Source organism: Camelus dromedarius, chromosome 8 (genome assembly GCF_036321535.1).
Source record: "Camelus dromedarius isolate mCamDro1 chromosome 8, mCamDro1.pat, whole genome shotgun sequence".
NCBI classification, from domain to species: Eukaryota; Metazoa; Chordata; class Mammalia; order Artiodactyla; family Camelidae; genus Camelus; species Camelus dromedarius.
In genome coordinates this window covers 28,343,637-28,364,900 of record NC_087443.1, presented here as the reverse complement: position 1 = coordinate 28,364,900, position 21,264 = coordinate 28,343,637, and the positions used below count along the sequence as shown (strand labels likewise).

General features: G+C 44.6%; 1 protein-coding gene across 17 annotated transcripts in view; it reads right to left on the bottom strand.

The window, feature by feature from the left end:
• The window catches only part of KCNMA1 (potassium calcium-activated channel subfamily M alpha 1), a 711,615-nt gene that overhangs the window by 131,247 nt on the left and 559,104 nt on the right, over positions 1-21,264 (bottom strand). For all 17 annotated transcript variants that reach the window (XM_064488015.1, XM_064488018.1, XM_064488017.1 and 14 more), the window contains exons 16-18: positions 20,329-20,397; positions 11,016-11,102; positions 4,988-5,064 (exon numbers count right to left, since the gene is read on the bottom strand). In XM_064488015.1, coding sequence (XP_064344085.1) covers positions 4,988-5,064; positions 11,016-11,102; positions 20,329-20,397 — 233 coding nt within the window. The remainder of the gene's footprint in view (positions 1-4,987; positions 5,065-11,015; positions 11,103-20,328; positions 20,398-21,264) is intronic.

Here is a 21,264-nt window from a genome sequence, read left to right as displayed (position 1 = left end):
CCCAAACCAGATGACCAACTTGCCTCTTCTGCTGCAGAGGAGTTGGAGAGGGCCAGGTGCAGAGACATCTCCTCCAAATTCCAGGGCCGTTGGACTCAACTGGTCTGCAGGCTGGGACTCTTATATACGTAAGTAAAGACCGATGCTCTTTGCTGGTGTCACCGCTCTGAATCACACACAGAAATACTGGCCTAAAAGCTCCCCACCAATTGCCACATCTTGCTGGGGGTGAGGGCTCCTACTCCCTGAGTAAGTGAGGGATGCAGCCTTACATTCACTCATTCAGACCTCCACACCGCTCATCAATGAAATGCAATGCTCTCTTCAAGTCATCTCTTTCTGCCTTAAACACGTAAAGCATCTTGCAAGATGCCTAACACCCAAAGGGGAACTGGGTATGTCCCAGTGAGGACTGTTGAAGGAGAAACTTTATTTTAAAGCAAGGGAACTTCAGAGACCATAGGAAATAATTACCACTGTGGAAATACTTGTCTCCAGGAAGGCAATTTAGATACTTACTGTCCCAAAGTTGGGTGTCCAATTCATTCTCTAACAAGCACTTTCTCGTAGAGAGAGGCACATATATTATAATAAATACATCACTCTCTCTATAAAATATCTCAACGCTTATATATAAAAATTACATTTTTACATATAATGTACTGGTTCGTATCATATATATATACATATATATATATATCACAACACGGCAATATATATGTAGCATTATGTGTTCCCTTCAGGATAGGAATTCAAGCTTGACAGCAGAGGATACCAAGTATAATTTATCAAAGGCAAGCATGGCAATGACCCCCCCCCCCCACTGACGAGGCCTCTAGAGCTAGTGGTAATGACCTCAGCCGACTCAGCGTCCCCTAAAGGTCCTGAGACAAGGCCTTCAAGAGAAACACTGGTTGTCAAGGTCTTATTTTCAGATGGAAAAATAAGACAAGCGCCAGAAGCTGGCAAGAGGCTGGGGGGGCGAGGAGAGGGTGGATGAACAGGAAGGGTCCCCTGTTCGCAGGTTCTCCAGCTCCAAGCTACTCTGCGGACGGTTGTTGGATGAAGGAGCTGGGGGCACGATGTCACTGCTACATGCAACATAAATACCAAAAGAAAAAAGGAACTGCAATTGTACAGAAAATAAAAGAAGTATCTCTTCTAGAGAAAGACAGGGGGAACTGGACTCCGGGCTGCTGGGAACCCGTTTTACTCACAATATATCACTACCAGTGTGCAGTTAAAATAGAGTAGGGGCCGTATTCCAAGGCAGCAAAGAGAAAAAAAATAAATCAAAAAATACGTCAATGATTAGAAGTTACAGGAAATTCCTTCAAACACAGCAATTTAGACATGACTTGCCCCCTAGGAGTCCACCCTTCGGCCAACTTCTAGAGGCTGGGGGAGAAAATGTAACTCATTAGACCAGGCTTGTTACACAGGAAAAGAAAATGGGTAAACAGTAGATTCTGAGAGCTTGCTCCTTGGCCAGACGGCTGAATTTGACTCTCTTCCTTGCTGGAGAACTATGAAGAAATGGGGGGAAAAATGCAAACGTTAAGCTGTACTACCACAGAATTTCCAGGAATGGAACAGCCACGTTCGATATTTCTCCAGAGTATGACACAATACGTTGAAGGTGGTTGAATGAACGTGAATTCATTTATCAGTGAATGGTGAGGTTGGGGGCGGGGTGGAGGAGGGTGTGGAAAGGGAAAAGCTAGGTTGGGAGGGGAGGGTTAGAAAACTGCGGATAAAGACCAGGGGTGTCATCAGCTCTGCCCTCAGGGAGCGGTATCATTCCAGGGTGAACTATTAATATGTGGCCTTCCAGCTTTGGACAATTGGTTACGTGAGTCAGCTGCCCTCTCCAACTGAGGACACATCCAAAGGCAGGGGAACCTCCCAGTGCATTATTAATAATTCTAGCTCCTTCTAATGAAAGTTTCCTTGCAACCAAACCCTGTCTTCCCCAATTTCTTAACTTGCCTGGCATACCCAGGGAAGCTCACATTTAATAATTCATTGTAGTCTAACCACCCCTTACACATACACAGCTGCACCCGCCCTCTGTAACACAGGCTGCTATGGCCTTTTCATTAGGAAAAACAATCTTTGGACAATTCTGATTGTTACCAAATATTAACCTCACAGCTGAGGAGCCCAAGGAGGGAGAGGGGTGCAGAGAGAGGGAGTGAGACCCTTGTCACACCAGCTTGGCTTCGCCAAGACAGCCCTTCAGTAGCAATCTGTGCTGTGCAGGATGGGCAATCATTCGACTCACTAGCTGAGCCAATGCTAAAGGAAATGCAGAGAGGGGAATTATTTCAAACAATTATGTGCCTCTCTCTCCAGGGTGAGGTGAAAGTCAGCTGCTGTTTGCTTCCCTGGAACCAAGATGGAAAAGTATCCTAGAGGCCAAATCCTCATTTCTAGGGACTTAAAAAAAAAACAACTGTGTGCTGGGTACCACTATGGCCCTGCGAGGAACATGCCGGCGTGAGAGCAAGAGTCGGAGATGTCTCTCTTCCTCCTGCCATCTCTACACTTGCCTCCCGAGAGCCTGTTCTCTGATCAGTCACCAAAGAGACCCTTTAAAATAAGAACTGGCGATATCATTACCTTGCTTAAACTTTTCCAATGGTTGTATGTACTGCAGGACCGAAACCCAAGTTTCTTACCATACCCCCTGCCTTCCTCCCTGACCTCATCTCATACCACTCTCTCCCCAGTCCCACCAGCCCCACCGGCCTGCCTTCCTTTCCTCCAACACCGCTCACTTATCCCTGCCTTTGCCCTTGCTCTTCTGCCTACCTGGACCGGGTCTCGGCTTCAATGTCACCTCCCAAAGGGGGTCTTCCAGATCTTCCCAGCTAAAACAGCATCCATAACAGGTTCCTCACACCCACAGCCCATCCCCTTTCTCTCTGGAGCACTTGTCCCTCTCTAAAGGTGTTTTGTTATTTCTATGATCCTTGTTTGTCTCCATTCACCAGAGTGAAGGCTTCAGGAGGGCAGGGACTAGCTCACTCACCGCTCCATCCCTAGCAACAAGAGTAAGACTGGGCACAAAGAAGGCCCTCACAAACACATGAATGGCTACTCGACAAGGGAACGAAGCCTTACCATTTCACTGACACCCCCAAGGGGCCAGGTTCCCCGGCAAATATCCCGTCATGGATTACAGGCCTCAGTGCTCTCCTGCACGCCCCAATCCCCTCCACTACAAGTGCTCCCTCACAAAAGAGTTCACCCTTTCTCCTGAACTCCCGCCTTGGGGTGCTGTGTTCCTTCGGATGGAAATGATTTGGGCAATGCCGGGTCATCTGAGCTGTGTTTTTGTGTTTCCAACCAACTGTGCTGAGCTGGGTGCTCGGCCTGGTGAGAAGGGCCATTTGAGTCACTGCATCTGGGGGATGGATGGGGAGTGAGTCTGTTCTGTGCCTTGACAGACAGGCCCCTAGATGCTCTTCCTGGTAGGTTGTAGGGATTGGAGAATTCTTAGGCCCCAAGAAGTTAGAAGCTCTTGTCAAGCGATACGGAGACTCATCTTGGGGAGGTGTCAGAGCTGGTGGATGAGGGGCCATGGGTGTTAAGTCAGTGGGGAAGGGGGAGCAACCAGCCTGAGAGGATTTCTATAGAAACTGCTCTGGACCAAGAGTGCTACCCCTGGGTCTTCGCCCACGAGGTTGAGTGTCTCCTCCGTGCTCCAGCAGAGCAATGCTTCTATCTCACTGATTTTGCATTTACTGTGCCCCCTTTTAGGGGTGCTGTGAAGGAAGTCCTGGCTTCGATCAGTATATCTCAGGAATGGGGGCCCTTCTGTCTGGTTTGTACCTGTGAAAAGCATTTTATGGAGTGATCTCTTATAACTGGGTTCTTACTCCTCAGACCCAAGGTCATCCACCTTGCCCTTCTCTTGCAAAAGTGATCAGGATGCAGCATCGAGAGAGACCTTCAGGTGAGCCTGAAACCTGGTCTGCCAGACCTGTGTGATTCTCAGCAGTCTCATCTTCCCACTAAACTTGAAGCCTCAGTCTCCTCTTTCTATAAAATGGGATTAATAACACCCCCTGTCAATTACACGGGGTCATGGTGAGGAGCAAAGGGGATGATGATCACCACGAGCACTGGGAACGTTCAGTCACCACAGGGAGGGAGGCATCGCTATTGTTTCCTCTAGGGTTGTGCACAATTTCATCAGGCGACACAACCTAATCACTGCAAACCTCACTTCAAGCGCTAGCTTTTCGAAAGCTCACCCTCCAACATTCCTGATGTACTGTATCTTTCTGAAGAGGTCCCGCTGGCAAGCTGCTTTGTAAGGAGTTTGAAACAGGATACACCAGAAGCTATCGTGAGCCCAATCTAGTCTACCCCAAAGGGCAATGGGGTTTGAGGTTGGTCACTGGGACAATGGCAAATAAAGCCCATCGGTGATGACCAAGTTCTTTTCTTGGGCCAATCCGAGGGTATCACAACTGAGAACTCTGGGCTTCGGTACCCAAAACTGCAGGAACCCCAAATGGAAAGAGTCCGCTCCCATTTGGGAGACCAAGTCCTCAGACTCAGTTCCCCTCTCAGCCCTAGCACAGCCATCTTTACACGTGGTGGTCCCCCATCCGTCGGAAATCACTGTGCAAAAACACTCGCTCCTCCCAGGCCTCGCCTGCCCTCCTTTTCATACATCGTATTGACAGTGTTCGACTGGACACATCTACCTAGGCATCCCCTTAGAGTCAAGAAGTGAGGATCAGGCATGAGGTTCATGCCCAGGTGTTGACAGCGGTGATTTTTCATCCTCTGCTCTAATCAAGCAAGGACAGGTATTTCTTTCCTGTCTCTTTAAACTGCGGGGTGAAACATAAACATATTCAAGAAACCTCTTGATGTTTAGTGTTTCTTGAAAGGGGAAAGGAGAAGGGAAATGAATTTTGGGGGAAAAGGAAGGCAGGAGGGAGGGAAGGGGGAAAGAAACACTACTTACGCCGTTTGCAGCCGCATTTTTTAATTCTTTTGGGATCCGTGATGTCATCATGACAGGCCTTGCAGTAAAAAAATGCCCTGGAGAAAGAGAATGGAAAAACTGACACGTTTCATAATCCACCCAAGTGAAATGAGGACCACATTTCCTCCATCGTGGTGCCAAATTAATGAAACACGCCAGCACTAATTTCCTTTAATCTTCTGAAAAGTTTAGACGTTTACAGACGGAAATGTTTGTTGCAAGACCATTCATTTCAAACATAGGATTCTGCAATTTGAGTTAGTGCTTCTTTTCGTGAACTTTTTATTTGAAAAGGAGCCGGGAGAAAGACTGCTGATGTGACACACCACGTCTGCTCATTCCTCTTTCATTGTGGAGGACAGCACTGAATGCTGCTCATCAGAACACATGGGAAACCAGCGCTGGGCCCTCGGTGGGAAGTTAAATACACCTTCAACATCCTGACAGTCTGCTCAAACAGGAACTAAAGGGGCACAAGGATGACATTCCTCAGTCAAATAAAAATATTAGCCTTGTGACTTTAAAGTGCTTTCTCTGGTCAGCCAAAGAGAGAGGCTGAGAAGGACAGGGCAAGTCCTTCTGGGATTTCGAGCCCATATTTCACTCTCAAACTGGCTGGACCCACTCCCATGCTCTCCAAGCCTGATAACACGCCATCAGTGAAGGTTTTCTTCTCTCTAAGGTGCGCAGCTCAGCTGCCCCCTGGGCTGAGGTGGGCAGACAGTATTACAGGGTTGAGGTGGATAGAAGGAGACCCAGAGGAAGCAATCAACAAGCAAATCCCCTCACGGGATTCAAGTGTCGATATGTGATTACAAGGTACAGTGGCTGCGTCAGAGATACCCTGGATGAGACAAAACAAGATCACTGGAGCGCTGTTTAAAATTCACTGAGGGGCTGTGTCCTTTCAGTCCTGAGGGTTCTGTGATAAAATTCATTGAAACAACCTTCTGGATACTGGGACTAACAAAATTCCTGGCTTACCTCCTTCACCACTCCCAGTAGGCAATTGAATGCCAGGGAGGAACATGGTCTTTCTTCGACCTGTGCTAGGAAGAAATCAACATAATTCTTGACCCTTTTATTCTTGGTTCCTTTTTATGGTTTTCACAAGACTTCATTTACGATTGGCACTGATTGGAAACCAACAGTAAGACTTCAGGATTTGGAAGAGACCATGGAGAACTTGCAGCCAAAGTCCCTGGGACTCGGTGTCCTCATCTGTAAATCGAGGAGGTTGTGGTGACCTGCCCAAAGTCATCCTTTCTGGACCTTGGCCGGCTCCAGGACTTCTGAATCCAAGTCCAGTGCTCTTTCCACCCTAGCAGCTCATCCACTATTTAAATGCCAGTTTTTGTCCATGGACAAAAAAGAAAAGCCAGCTAATTGTTTGCCTGAGTGGCAATGCCACTAAGGACCCAATCAGTGATGACCTGCCTGGAAAGCGGAAGGACAGGAAAGAAGGAAGAGATTTTGCTTCCACTGCCTTTGATTATTTTCTTCCCCTTTTGATACTTCTACACATAATAATAATTGTAACAAAAACAATAGCTAACATTTATAGAGCACAGATCATTGGCCAGGAGCTGTTCTAAGCATCTTATAAGAATGAACATATTTCATCCTCAAACAAACCTTTGAAGGAGATAGGATTATTATCTCTGTTATACAAGATAAGGAAACTGAAGCACAGAGAAGTTAAGCATTCTGCCCAAGGTCACACAGCTAAAAGTGGCAGAGCCAGGATTCAAATCCACATAATATAGTCCCAGAGCCCAAGGTCCTACTATCTTTCCACTAAAGAGATGGTGAGATGAGAATGAGTCTGAATAGACTATTGAAAAGATAAAATATAATTACTTCATGAATTAAAGCTGAATTCTGAAAGTGAACTACACAAAGATCCAGCAGGTAAAGTTCATAAATAAAATAGGGGTACGGGACGTCCGGGGAGAGGTCTGTGGTGACCTGGAGACACCCCCCCCAAGTGAAGGGGACAGAGTACTAACTCCAGCTGACTTCTGCCAAATGGTCTTTCTCTGTAAGCATCATTCTCTTCCCACACACCTCTGCCTCTCATGCTCACCCCTTACTGCACACCTGCGCACTACTGGGGAAAGGGCACGCCTCTGCTGACTGATCTCACTTTAAATCCATGGCTGTGGATTCCAGAAGCCTTTTCACACTGCTCGGGAGTGGGTACCCCCATCCCTCCTCCTCCCACCTCAGCCCTCTCTGCTCTCCTCATGACGCCCTCTCCTCCTCACCCCACGCCTGCTCCAAGCAGCCCTTGGCGAGTGGCCTTGCCCCATGCACCATCAGGAAGACCAGAGCCGTGTCCTGCAAGGCTGGCCTTTAGGATCTCCTTGCCTTCAGGTTTCCTGCTGCGTTTGGCCAATGGGAGAAGCCAGCAAGAGACTGGAGGGTGAAAGAGGTCATGAAATGGTCGTGGCAACATTTCTCTGCTGAAGGACCCAGCTCCTGCCAGGCAGCCTTTCCTGCACTACAACCTCTCTCTCCAGGTTCTGAGAGCCCTCCTTCCCCTTGAGACTGCAGATTGAGGGCTGAGAGTGGTGTCCCTCTGTTACTAGCTCTGGGGTGTTTGGCCATCCAGTGTTGGTTTTCCTTAACTCTCTGCCCACAACTTTATATAGTCCCTTCATCAAACTCTCCTCCATTTTCCCATTTAAGTGTGCCATCTGTTTCTTGCCAGGACCCTCACTGATACAGCACCCCAGCTTACTTCTCCAGTCCTCACCTTTTCCCAGAATGTCAGAATCTTAAATCCAACTGGCATTATGATATCTCCATGTGTACGCTCACCATGCCTCTCCTGCTTAACTTAGCCCAGCTAGAATTCTGAATTTCTGACCACCCCAAACTTGCTCCCCCTCCAGTTTTCTCCATCTCAGTAAGATGGAGCCATCATCTACCCAATCATGTAAGCTCCAAATCTAGGCTCCTTTCTTGATTCCTCTTTTTTCCCCCACTTCTTATAACCAGTTCATCAATGGGTCCTACAGACTCTCTAAAATATGTTCTGAATTGGTCTTACTTCTCTCCACCTGTACTCACCAATCTAGTCCCAGCTATCCTCTCCCGCCTAAACTATGCAGTAGTCTCTGAGTCCATGAGCCTCCCCTCCTACCCTACTACACCCCATTCTCCACAATGCAGTAGGAAACACCTTTTAGCAACATCAATCAGACTATATCACTGCCAGTTTAAAGCCACCAATGCCGCCATATTATAAAAAGCGCAAGCTCAGCAGAAAGTCCTATGGAAACCAGCCCCTGCCTTCTCTCTAACCTCATCTGACCCAGATATGTTCTTCCCGGAGGCTCCCCGAACACAACGAAATCTCCCCCACCATGCCTTCTCTTCCCTTCTGATCTTTGTATGACGGATTCTTTCCCATCCCTGCTCAAGTAGCTCTCCTTTACACCCAGTCTCAGTCAGTGACACTTGCATTAATTCTTTGCATCACGAATAAACAAAACTGCAATTCTCTCCTCCCCAGAATGTGAGCCCATGAGAGCAGGGTCTTCTCTCCACTGTTCACCACTGCCTCCCCGGCACCTAGTACAGAGTGTTCTCAAAAGTCAGTGTCCTACAGACATTTGATGTACAAATGAGTGTGAGAATTCTTGGAGGGGTTCATGCCTCTCTTTCTAAAACTTTGCATTGGGAAGTTTCTAGGAGCTACAAATCCATTAACTTTCTCTGTTGTTCTCTTGCAGCAGAGGGTGCAAACCCAATACTAGATCATCATAATCAACTTTTCCATTTTTACAAAACTTGTTTAGTTTCATTCAAACCTCCAATGTGCTTTCTGCAGTTTTCTGCAGTCTTCATCTATTGAATCCCCTAACTGACAGCATTTGCTCTTGACACATCACACAGCACGGAAAATTACAGGCTGGTGTTGAGGCTGATGGTGCCAGCATGTACTTGTGAATGCCATAAAGCACTGAAATGAGACATACTGCACTCCCTAATACAGGAGGTAATTTGTTTTTTGGACTGCCTGGTATTTGTGACATTCATTAGTGAGAGATGCAAGAGGAAACAGAATTACACAAATGTTCATGTTCTATTTGCTATCCGGCAGGGACACGTGATCGATGGTACCGCTCTGCTCCCCAGTCCCCCGGCGTGGTGCTGAGATGCTGTTTCCAGCTTTTGTGCCTTGCAGTCTGGACCAGGGCACAACCTTCTCTTCCAGAAGATCTGGAGGAGCTTCAGTCCCATTTACCCCCACTTTCCTCTCTCCAGTGAACCCAGTTTTGGTGGGGGAACTGGATAAGGAGATGTTCCTCTTCCATACCTGAATGATGACAATCCCTTCCCAATTTGCAGAAGTAAATTTAAGTCATTAGAAAGCTCAATTTCAAGGATTTTTTTTCACTGCTGTGCTCCATTTTTTTTCTTTCCTAAAAGGTTTTATAACTACTATGGTTAGTTTGCAAGAGTGGGTGAAGAGAAAGAAAATAGTAAGTGTCAGCTGTCAAATCTCATAGGTCTGCTGCTCTGCGTTGCAGGCTCACCTTTTGGCAAATAATTAAGAACGAACCACTATTCCTCTACACCAGAAACTAACACAACCTTGTAAACTGACCTTATGCCAATAAATAAATAAATAAATAAATAAATAAATAAAATTTTTAAAAGAAAGAAAAAGAAAAAAGAAAGAAAGGGGGAAAAAGAGCATAAGTTCTGGAACCAGACTTCCTGGTTTTAAATCCTGGCTTTATGACCCACTAGCAGGGCATATTTGGTTAGTTACCCAGTCTGTGCCTCAGTTTCCTCACATGTAAATGGGGATAGTAATGCTACTTGTCTGGTAGGCTGTTGAGAGGATTAAGTGAGTTCATTGACATCCGGAAGCCGGTGCTTAGACCAGCGCTAGCCCACATTGAACTCTGCGTGAGAATTCACTGGCACTGTTAAGGGTGGTAGAACATGTGGGTTTCAGAAAAGGAAAGTCCTGTTTCAGTCTGGGCTCTGACATGTGCTTCACGGTCTTGGATAAATCATTTGTCTCAGCTTCACAGATGAGGAAACCAAAGCTCTCAGAGTTTTAGAAGACCTATCTCAACAGGTTATTGTAAGGAAGAGCAACAAAGGACGCAGAACACCCAGCGCAGCCCTGGCTCCGAGGAGGAGTGCAATAAACGAAGACAACAGTCTTATATAAATGATTATAGACCTTGAAAATTAATTATGTATTTAAAATATTTTATGTAGCATTGTTGTTTAGCTGAGCAATCTATCTGACCATCTGACTTATATTTTCTGCTAGGAAATTTTTTTCCTAGTTCACAGGTTAGAACCAAATACCACAATATTCCACGGTGTTCTGCAAAAAGCCCTATGATTTCCTGGGCTGCTTAAACAGGTTTAAGGATACTAATAAAAGTGCCATGAAACATGGGGACCAATGAAATCCTTGGCTATACCTACAGAGGCTTAAGAGTTAAACCTGACAACTTCAGCCACTTACCTAGAAGGCCACAAATCGAAATATAGCCAGTTTAGTGTTTCACCTGAAATTAATCTGAGAAACTTGAGATTCCACTCGGCATGTCCAGTAGAAAATAATTAATTCTAGAGGAAATTTGCCTGGATAATACTGGTGAAGAGCATGAGACAAGGGGCCAGATGTCACATGTTGTGTCATTCCGGCTCATCAAGAATCAAGATGACTTTGAACAACCAATTAGGCTCTCTGGGACTCACTTTCCTCCCTTGGAAAATGAAAGAGCAGGTATCTAGACCCTCCTAGTTCTAAAATGCTATTATTCTGATTCAAAGATGTGACATTGATTGTGGAAGCATTTGAAAGCACAGTCTCTTTTTCCTAAGACTGGGCACCCTTTGATGCTCATAGCCATGTTAAGAAGCTTTGGGGTTAGAGCCCGGTGCATCCTGGAAGCATGCCCACCTCTATGGATGGAGATGTCTATGGCTGAGCCAGAAAGGAAGGCAAATGAAAATAAACTCTTACCTTTTAACTTCTTTGGCATCACTTGCGATGAAAAATCCTAAAGTACCTTCTTGGATCTTAAGATGGTTTCCAGGATTAATTAATATACTGCTCAGTGAACAAAAACAAAGAAAGAAGACACAGTTGTAAGGTCATGTTCTGAAGAAAACCTTGTTGGCTACACCATACTGTTATTTTATAGGGGGCCCACTAGTCTAATGCTTCCCCCAAAGATTTTGCCTAGAGCCTGACGTCCACTGTCCCACACATGTAATTGGATATTACCATCATAAATCTCCGCTGCCCAGTTCCCAGGCTGGCATCGCCCCAGTCGCAGATATCAAAGCAAATCTAGGTTTGGGAGCTGAGTTTGAACAATGGGATTGCCTTTGTGGGCTTCCGATTTGAAGCAAAGTTCCTAAATGTATCCCTTAGGAAACTGCTGTTGAAGGTCAGTGTTGACTGTGATTGGTTTAACAGAGCTATTGCTACAAAAATTTTCCATTTGATAACATAGCATTCATGGGACCCCTATATGCATTTAGAAACATACGTGTATACACACCACATATTGCCCAGGGAATGGTATGAGACCACTGTAACCAGTGCAGAAGTAAACGGAACATCCGCACAACCCTGATAAGGACATGGAAGCGGATTCCATGTGCAGCCGATGTAGAAAGAATTGGATCTACCTTAGCAAGGAGAAAGAAAAATGCCAGCAATGGGAAACACTTAACGATCGCAGTCTATTTACAAAAATGTAAGGGAGTGTTTGAATAAGGTATATGTCTAGTACATCCTGATGGGGGCCAATTGTAATTAAAAAACACATGCAAATTAGCCCTTAAAAAAAAAAAAAAAGAAACTTCCCCCGCAGGGAGGCAGGAACCTAAATATACACTGTCCTATTTCAAAGTGGTATAAATAGATTAGCTGACCAAGTTGGATTTGGACTGACAGAAGAGATAAGTGTATCCTAATCTAATAAATGGGTGAAACAAACAAGTTTAATTTTCTTCAGGTCAAAAACAGAATACAGGAATATCTTACACAGAGACTGAGATGAGGCTTTGGGCTTAATGGACATGGAATTTAGGCATTCTAAATGCAGCCGTAGACACAGCAGACGTATTCTTTGATCTGAAAAGCTGGTGTTTAAGGTAATAGATGTTTGGAATCAGACTCAAGGAAGTCTTCAACTGCCTAACACAATCAAAATGGAGGGAAGTATTTAACCTGGAATCTTTCACTGCTGGTAAAATCATTCCAGAAAAGTGCTGGGACCAACTGAGTGATGTATGTGTGGCAAGGCAGGAAGGACCCAGGTGAACTTCTGTTCTGTTCTGAGAACTCAAGAGTAGATCATTATTGCAAAATGTTTGTGGTCACAAGAGCATCCATTATTACCCGTAACAAGACCTGACAGGAGGAAACCAGTCCTGTGACATCGCTGTGATTAACACTAAGTAATAGGAGTCCATGAAGATTTGATTTGAGTGTCCTGCCCTAGAACCAAAGGCAATAGAGAGACTCCTCACCAGTCAGGAAGCAGCAGGTCACGCTAACAGCGCAGCTTGTGACAGGCAGGGGCGCTGCATTGGCACCTCCTAGTTACCCCTCCAACACTCTTCACCTAGGTTTAACAGCCCTCTGACTTTTCACGATCATAAGAGGAAAAGGGCCAGAGTTTCTACCACTTAGATGGAGTCCTTTTTCAAAGCCAATGAAATGCAATGCTTTAGAAGGTCAGAATGCTGGATTTTGCGTACTTCCTTTCCCCCTTGCCTGCAGGGCAGTTCTTCTGCACCCTGGCTCTGCAATCAGAAATTGGATCCAAATTCCAGCCCTGCCATTCAGTAGCTGTGTGACTTGGGACAAGTCACTAAACCTCCCTAGAACTTAACTGCCTAATCTACAAGATGGTGATGATCAGCCTAGTCTTTCTTCAGAGGATTCAGGGAGATAAGGCACAGAAAGCTCAGTGCAGATTGCTTACTGTCATTTTTACTATCTATAACGGCCAAGAAGAGTCAAAAGTGTATTTCATTTTTAATGAAATGATCGCTTCAGCTGGCCCCACGGAATGGAACCCAGGACTTCTTATCAAAATATCCTCCCCATAATGAGATGAAGGACTGTTCACTCAAGAATAATAAATATACAGGGACATAATGAAAAGCTCTGGATCCTTCTGGAGTTTAAAGGAGCTAATTCCTTGAAGTTAGAAAAGCCTACATTTTGATGTGTATTCATATAAAAGTGTAAAAAGGCTTCTTGAGTGGAAAAAAAAATCCCATCATGATTTTTAACAATACAATTCAAAAGGGGAAATTTGACACTCATCAATGTCTTGGTGACATATATGTGCAAAACAAGCCTCGCACAGAACCCTGTTTTCTTTTTTTACATCCTGTGCTTCATTAATTGCACAGAGTGATCAAGCCCATTGCATCATGGTGGGAGTTCGGTGAGAGCAAGGTTCCCATCAATGGAAAGTTTCTTCTCATTTCCTTTGTTCTCTAGTAACAAAGTGAATAAGAACTGGCGTACAGTGAGAATTCAGGACTGTCATTCTGGAGACAGCAGATTGAGATAATTTGTCACAGCCTTCGGGCTTGCTTTAGTCAAGTTAGCATGGCAGAGAGGAAATGTTGTGGGCACTGATGTAAGGCAGATTTGTGTTCAAATCTCAGTTTTCTTGGCCGACATTGGTTCAGTGAGCATGTGACTGTGTCAGGCTGACGAGCTTAGATCCTGGCTTTGGGCGTGTACCTGCCACTAAGCCTCACTCTTCTCATCTGTAAAATGGGGTGAATAATCACTAGCTTACAGTGTCACTAAGAGAATTAAAGGACACACTGTGTGCTGAGGGCCACATGGTAGGTCTTTAATTCATGGTCAAAATAATTACCACAAGTAAACGAGAGGTAGATAATCTCTCACAGCATCACAGCTCCCCGTTTTGTCTTTGGTGCTAAAAAACTACGTAGGAGGCACTCTACTGGCCTTGAAAGATCTTTGTACTGATAGCAGTATCCAAAACATTTTACCCTCCTGCAACACCTGGGGATGGGCTCATTTGCACTGGCTTTTGGCTGCACAGTGGAGTACCTCTATTCTTTAAAACTTACAGCTGATTGTGTAAGGCACTAAAAGCACCTCCAAGGACATCACTGACTGTGCGACTCCAGGATGCCCTGTTGTTCTCTTTTGGATGGGGGAGAGGCTTTAAATTATCTCATGAAAGATGTGAGGTTGCCTCATTTGCAAATATCCCAATCAGGCTAAGGCAGCCTTCTGGGTGGGAATCGAGAGACTGAGCTCAGCTCTGGAGAATAAATGAAGAAATCTATATACATAAAGAAGCTCATTGTGCTGGATTCCACTCATAGATGTAAGGGTTTGGTAAAGAAAAAGGTGCCCCTGATTTCAGGGGACCACTGCATATAATACGTCCTGTGTAAGGATACAAAGTTTCAAAGTCTCTTTGAGAAAATATATTACCTTTTTGATATTTTAGACATTGAGTCTTCTATCCACGTTCCAAATCTAGAAAGTTTAAATGGAGTAAATCCTCCTCTCTTTGAAAATATAAAAAGATAAGGATCTTAGACAGAAGAAACATTTTTTTCCAGCCAAGTGCCTGCTACCCTTAGAATACATTATTGACCGTCTAATGGGAATATGTAAATCTTCCCAAAGATCTTTGATCTCTTAAAAGAATATCCAGTGTTAAGTTTGTTTTGCTCTTGTGACTGCCAAACGTCCCCGTGTGCATCACATTAAATCAGTCTCTTGCTCCAATTTTGTCTAATTCACTAGCTTATCAGAGATAAACTTCAAGATGTGTCATGTGAAGAATCAAGAAAATCTCTAAGAAAAAAGTCCATATATCAATTAGCAGAATTCCAACAGGGATACATTCTTGGCAGGGGTGGATGTTCTCTCATTTCAAGGAACTATAAATTATCTCCTTCTTCTATGACCTTGTTAATTTCAATGGAAACCATTCAGTAACAGCTGGAGGCAAAGGGCTGGTGTGATTCCCTTTCCCAAGGATTTTTGCTCTCTTTTTCTCTTTCTTTTGCTCTCAAACTAGTTTTGTACCTGGACTTACTCTTTTGGCTCCTTATCCACCCTGTGGATAAGGATATAGGGAACCCATAGTGAAATAAAGGGGTGAAAAGCATAATCTTGTTTTATTTACTTCTGTAAATAAGTGTCTCATAGCAGCCAGTTTACAGCCCTGCAGGCAATAGGCACATTTCAACTATTTGTTGAACGAATGAAAACCATAAGCATTGGTCTCAGTTCCAAAAGTGTCTCTTTCCTTCTCTAATAAAGAGAAAGGTAGTCACAGCTGTTCTTTCCAAGACCGAGCTGCAATTCTCATCCATCGGGGCTACCAGAGGAGGGACCATGTCTCTTCTAAGGGGTGTTGGCAAATGAGCTAACAATCTCCCAAATGCATTAAATATAAGTACGTAAATGTTCAGATATAGAAACGGCTAGTCCTTTGGAGAGTTGGCACAACTGATTTCAATACGGAAAATCCACCACTCCCTTAGAACTGAAATATGTGTCCACGTTCACATGGAATCACTAGTGGGGCTCAGCCCAACAGGGAAGCGTGTCCGTCAGGTTCCTCCGGGAGGGGGCACCAGACCTCACGCTGAAACTCATTTCATGGTGTATCTTTCACTGAACTTTGGTCAGGTTGGAGATTTGGGGCTTAATGGGGCAAAATGATGTGTTCCTTTTCTCCACCACTTATGCATAACAACTGGGAAACATCTAGTCCTTCCTCCATCAATCATCATGAACTCGACTTGTTAGCTGTTTGAGGGGAAAACCAAGGATCAGTAATTCAACTGAGACAGGTATTTTTTAAAGGAAACATTTATCCATTATGGATAAATATGACAGATGCGTATTTCTCTCCACTCCTCTCAATTTTGGTAGGGGTAGCATACCATTCCCTGGGCAATTACAAAAATATCACTCACATGAGAAGAGACTTTGTACTTGATAACATGGTGATTATGTCTATGTCCAGCCAGCTACTGGGACGTCATTAACTAGAGCGAGAAGATAAGGGCCATCTAGGACTTCAGTTCATGCTGTGCCCAGATGAATCATGCCACTGGGAAGTGGCCTCTCTGACCACACAAGGTCGTATACGATTGTTGACCCAACAGTTGCCCTGTAGTTTATGGGCTGTGTTAGGGCACAGCCTACAGAAACCCCAAATCTCAAATCTTATTGCCTTCCTGGAACTTTTCGTTTCTTCTAGGCTTTAAAATATATTCTGCTGGACTCCCACACAACTAGACACACGCACGTTTACTTAAAGAATATATGTAAGAGCCCAGTGTGTATTCCATGCTTCAATATACCTGAGCCCAAGTCACTTACACAGAGACAGCATAATAAAGATTGCTCCCAGTTGGTCACATTTGAGTGACCGCCACCGTGGTCTGCCAATGACAGAGGCAAGGACTTGCTTAGCCTGAATCCATCTCAATAATTTTAGAAATAGCAACTTAAAATCTATTTTGCACATAAGGAAAACAGTAGCCATATGGGATGGGGAAGAGAGAGTTCATTTGGGAAGGACCAGGCTGGAAATTTGGTTCTGGGAGCAAGCCACGTCACTTTCTGATACACTTTCAGACAAGTCATGCCTACATCACAACATGCTTCCACCACAAGATAAAAGGACTCAAAGGCCAAAAGCCAACAGCAGAGGTGCAACCACTGTGGACCTTTGAAGATGCAAAGTGTTGCAGTAACTTCTCGCAGTTGGATCATAGCAATAATACCAAACTGACAGGAAGCCACCTCTACTCAAAAAAATCACACAAGAATCTGACTTTGGAGAGAGTTCCAGACAAATACACACACACACACACACACACACAATTACAAACACAAACACGTGACAGTGAATACAACCACAGAGCAAAACAACTCTTGAGAAGATGAACAAGTAGGCATCTCAATAGAATGTTTTCAACAATACGGTCTTAGAGAACACATTATTAAAAAAAAAAAAACTACACCAGAAATATTACCCAAAATGTTAGGGAAAAAAAATTATCAGTGAGGATTTTGTCATGCTTCATGCAACATAAAACAGCAGCAAAACAGGGTGAAGTCACACAGTAAAAGTTGAGATACTTTATATTAAGAAATATGCCCAAACACACTGGGAAAAAAAAAAAGAAAGCCATGAGGTCATTTCAATAAACAGTACTCATTCAGTAAATCAAATGTGGTAATCTGACAATTTAGTGGCAGTGTGCTAAGTCTGCACTGAGTACTGGCCCAGAAAGAAAGTACGCAAAATGCTGTCATCAAAATGAGCATAAGGGAAGAGTTACGTATAAGGGCTTGGTCTCTGTTTTGTGGATAAAAGGACACAAATTCAGGTCTACAAACTGGAAACCAGACACAGTGGGGAGGAGGTCACTGGGAATGTGGATGTGGTATGCAGACAGATGGTACCACAGAGTCTGGTGGACACAAAGACACATCAGGACAGGACGGAAACAGACACTAAGGGCTGGAGAGAAGCATCGTCCTTTTCAGCTTTAATAGCATTGGTTCCTATCATTGGTGCCATGACTGAAAACAGGATGGGGCCTTTGGTTTTTTGTAGGTTTCCTGCAAAGAAGTTAGTGCGTCATCCGAATGAATCAACAAATCAAACAAGAAAAGCAATATACTACTTGCACTTTTTAGGTACTCTGGTTGGAAAGAGGTTTGTATATAAACATACATATATACACACACACACACATATATATGTATCTACTAGACAAGGGAATGAGATTATATATACATATACACATATATATAATCTCTATCTTCCTGAAATCTTGGCAAAGGGTTAGTCCTGTGGTTGGAAGTGAAGACAGAGGGTGGAGGTTGGGAGGAAAGTTAACGAAGAGGGCATACCGCTTTCGGCTTCTGCAAAACGACAAGAAAAGAATTGAAAATCAAACAATTTGATAATAAATCAACTGACACGAGAAAGAAAGAAGGAATAAAACCTTTGTTTCAAATTATTCTGAGGATGCATGTGAAAACAAGGTTTTCCAGCAAAGCATGGGAACAGTATCATGGGGTGGAACAGCAACAAAGGAGGTAGTTCACAAAGGTCGGAGGCACGGGGTGGGAAAGAGAAGCGAGTTCTCAGAATTTGAACACCCGGTCACTTAGGACCCGTGAGAGGAAGGGAAATTGGACACTTTTAAATGAAGAACATTGTTATCTAAGGAAGGGTCAGAGATGCAGTTCTTTTTAACATGCCTACTATGTTTAAGTCCCGTGTTTTCTCAGAGGAATCATCCACATTCCCCCAAACACACCTTTTTCCACAAGAACCAATGTGCTTCCACACTGAGACCAAGCCACATTTGAGGGTTAAGCTGGCAACTGCACACAGAAAGCCAAAACCAAGTGAAACAAGTTCTTTTCACCATTTTCTGGAAAAAATAAATCTAAAAAACTATCTACATGTATAAACATGGCTTTGTTGAAAACATCTCAGATTCGTGAATTCCTTGGAGCCTCCATCAAATAAAAGATTTTGTCTTTGCAGAAAGCTCTGAGTTATTTTTCTTAGGATGGCAACAGTGGATTCACATCGAACCATGAAGGGCCTTTCTCTCCCCCTCCTTGGGACCAAAAGGTGGCAGGTGGGAGATGACGGGTCAAGGTTCAAGGTGCAGTCTTCTGCCATGAAATTATTCCAGAATCATCCAGAAACACTACACAGCATCACCCGCATTGTGACATTTTTTTTTAAAGAGATGCACAAAAGTGATAAAGAGAGAACACTGAACTACACAAAGATTTACTGACTTGGCAACATGGAGAATATCATTTGCAGAAACCCAGGATACACATCTCCCTATACAGGTACAGGTGAGTACTGGCAACAGCCTGGGCCAGCCCACAAGCCCAGAAACACCCACCTTATCTGTTCAACAGCAAATAGCCAAGAACTTTCAGTTTTTTTGTTTTTTGTTTTTTGCAAATAATATTCCTCACTTTGCCAACACAAAAGGAAAATATATGTCTACAATAGGCATTTGTTAACAGCTGCTGCCATGTTCTACCACGTGGCCACCAAATCTACCATGTTGTCTTCCATTTGGTTGATTTGGATTTTCAAGATAATTTCCCATGTGATCAGACTGACTTTGTGAGCAACCTGATCTGGTGGTTAAGGTAACAAGAGAACATTGGATTGACTTGCTTACAATCCAGTGTCTGGTTTGTTTGTTGGTTTGGTTTTTGGTATTTGAGACAACGGACTGTGCATTTGGAAGTCTGGCTTTATCGGGTCATTCATCCAGATAATGAAAACTCCTTAAACGGTGATAGCCGGAACTTTCTAGTCTTGCCCTGTTCACTGCTCAGTTATGGAGGCGTATGTTGGAGGGTATATGCACCCCATCCTTGGGCATCTATAGGAAGACTTATTTAGTGTAGCTAAGAACAAACCATGGATGTCATTTCAGAGGACAAAGCCCTGAGCATTTCTCAGTGAGCTCTCTTCCTTCCAAAACTATCGATAAGAATTAGGGAGCAAAAATCATCTCTCTTTTATCTGCAATGCACACAGTACTCTATCAACAAAATGCCTTGTTAATGCAATGCTTCCTTCTTCCAGGCAAACCCATATATTGACTGAGGTGTTATCTATTTCGACCAGACCCAGTCCCTCATCAGTCTGAGTTGCACATAATTAAGTGCAAAATAAATAAGTAAAGAAGGCTCCTGCCTCCAAGCCCTGCTCTCCTGGCTGATTTATATGAAGCTGATATTCTGCCACCTGGATTTCAGTTGCACCGGGAGAAACACATATGGTACACAATAGGCTGCTTGTAATTTGGCTATCAAGAGAGCTGGTATCTCCCATCACGGCTCTGCCCCATGCCTGCTATGAAGGAGGCCAGAGTCCACCTGCTTTTTGCTCAAAGCAGTAAAAATGGGTTTAAGGACAAGGTCTGTCCTCAGTTATGCTGAGAGGGTGCAAAGTGCAAGCCAGCATGACCGGGTGGAGGTTTGGATGCCTCATCCCTTTTCCCAGGAGAAAACGCTCTGAATGTCTGGTGGGGCCTGGGATGCCAGGAGTGCCTGGGATAGAAGAGCTGTGTCTGGTCGAACACGCCTTGAAATGTGCCTTTGAGGCAGAGAAGTGTGGCATTAGGATTCCAAGCAAATAAATAATGTGTAAGAAAGAAGTGGACTGAACGTTCCCGGGGGGCACGCTCACCATCATAAGTGTCAGCCACCCGCTGGTTCGCGGCAAACTTACCGGCTCTCTCGGTTGGCAGACTTGTACTCAATGGCTATCATTAGAAGCTTGAGCTTCACAAAACACAGCCTGCAATGAGGAGGAGAAACCGCCCAGTCAGTGCTTCAGAACGACCAGAGCCACATAACAAACACTCTTTCCATCTCCTGATGCGGTCATTATCCAAGGTACCCTCATGCTATGGTCACTGTGCCAATGGGAGGGGGATGGGAGCCACACCTCCGCATCTAACCCATTAGACTTGATTTCTCGCGAGCGATAAGGTGCTGAACGTTCAAAGTGCAAATTACACTCAGGTCTGGATGTCTAGACACAGACCCCAAACAGGGATCTGTGCCTGGGGATTTATGCCAGGCCAGATTCATTAGTTACTCGGTCGGGTAGTAAAATGTTAACTGCAGGGGGAGGGAGGTATTTGGAGCAGCTGGACCTGTTATTTGGATCCCATTTCGGTCTTTTGCACAAATGGCTCATATTGTTGTTCCGAGCAGACCCCTGTGCGCTCGGAATGATGGTAATAATCCTTAGCCTCCGTGTAAGTGCCCAGCACATGACGATGGAACCGTTACTCCTGGCACCGTCCAAGCTGTCTCACCGCATCTGCCCTCTGCTCTTGCCCACAGCCCAGGCTGCTTCGAGGCTGGCTGGTTCCTGCCTCCAGGCCTTCACTCAAGCAGTTCTTAGCCCCAGAATGCCTTCTCCTTCCTCCCTATCTGTGCTCCAGGCCCACGTCACATCTAACCTTCCATCTAGGCTTCCTCCAGCTCCTGGCACCCTCTGATTTTCTGTTCTCAGAACTCCTCCAGCATCTCATGTGCAGCCACGTCATTTAGCCCTTAGTTGATTTTAGACCGGCTCTGATCACTTCCTACTGTTTCATGTGTCTGAACTTCCTCTCTCCCACCAGTACTACTTCTTTAAAGCTTGTGGACTTGT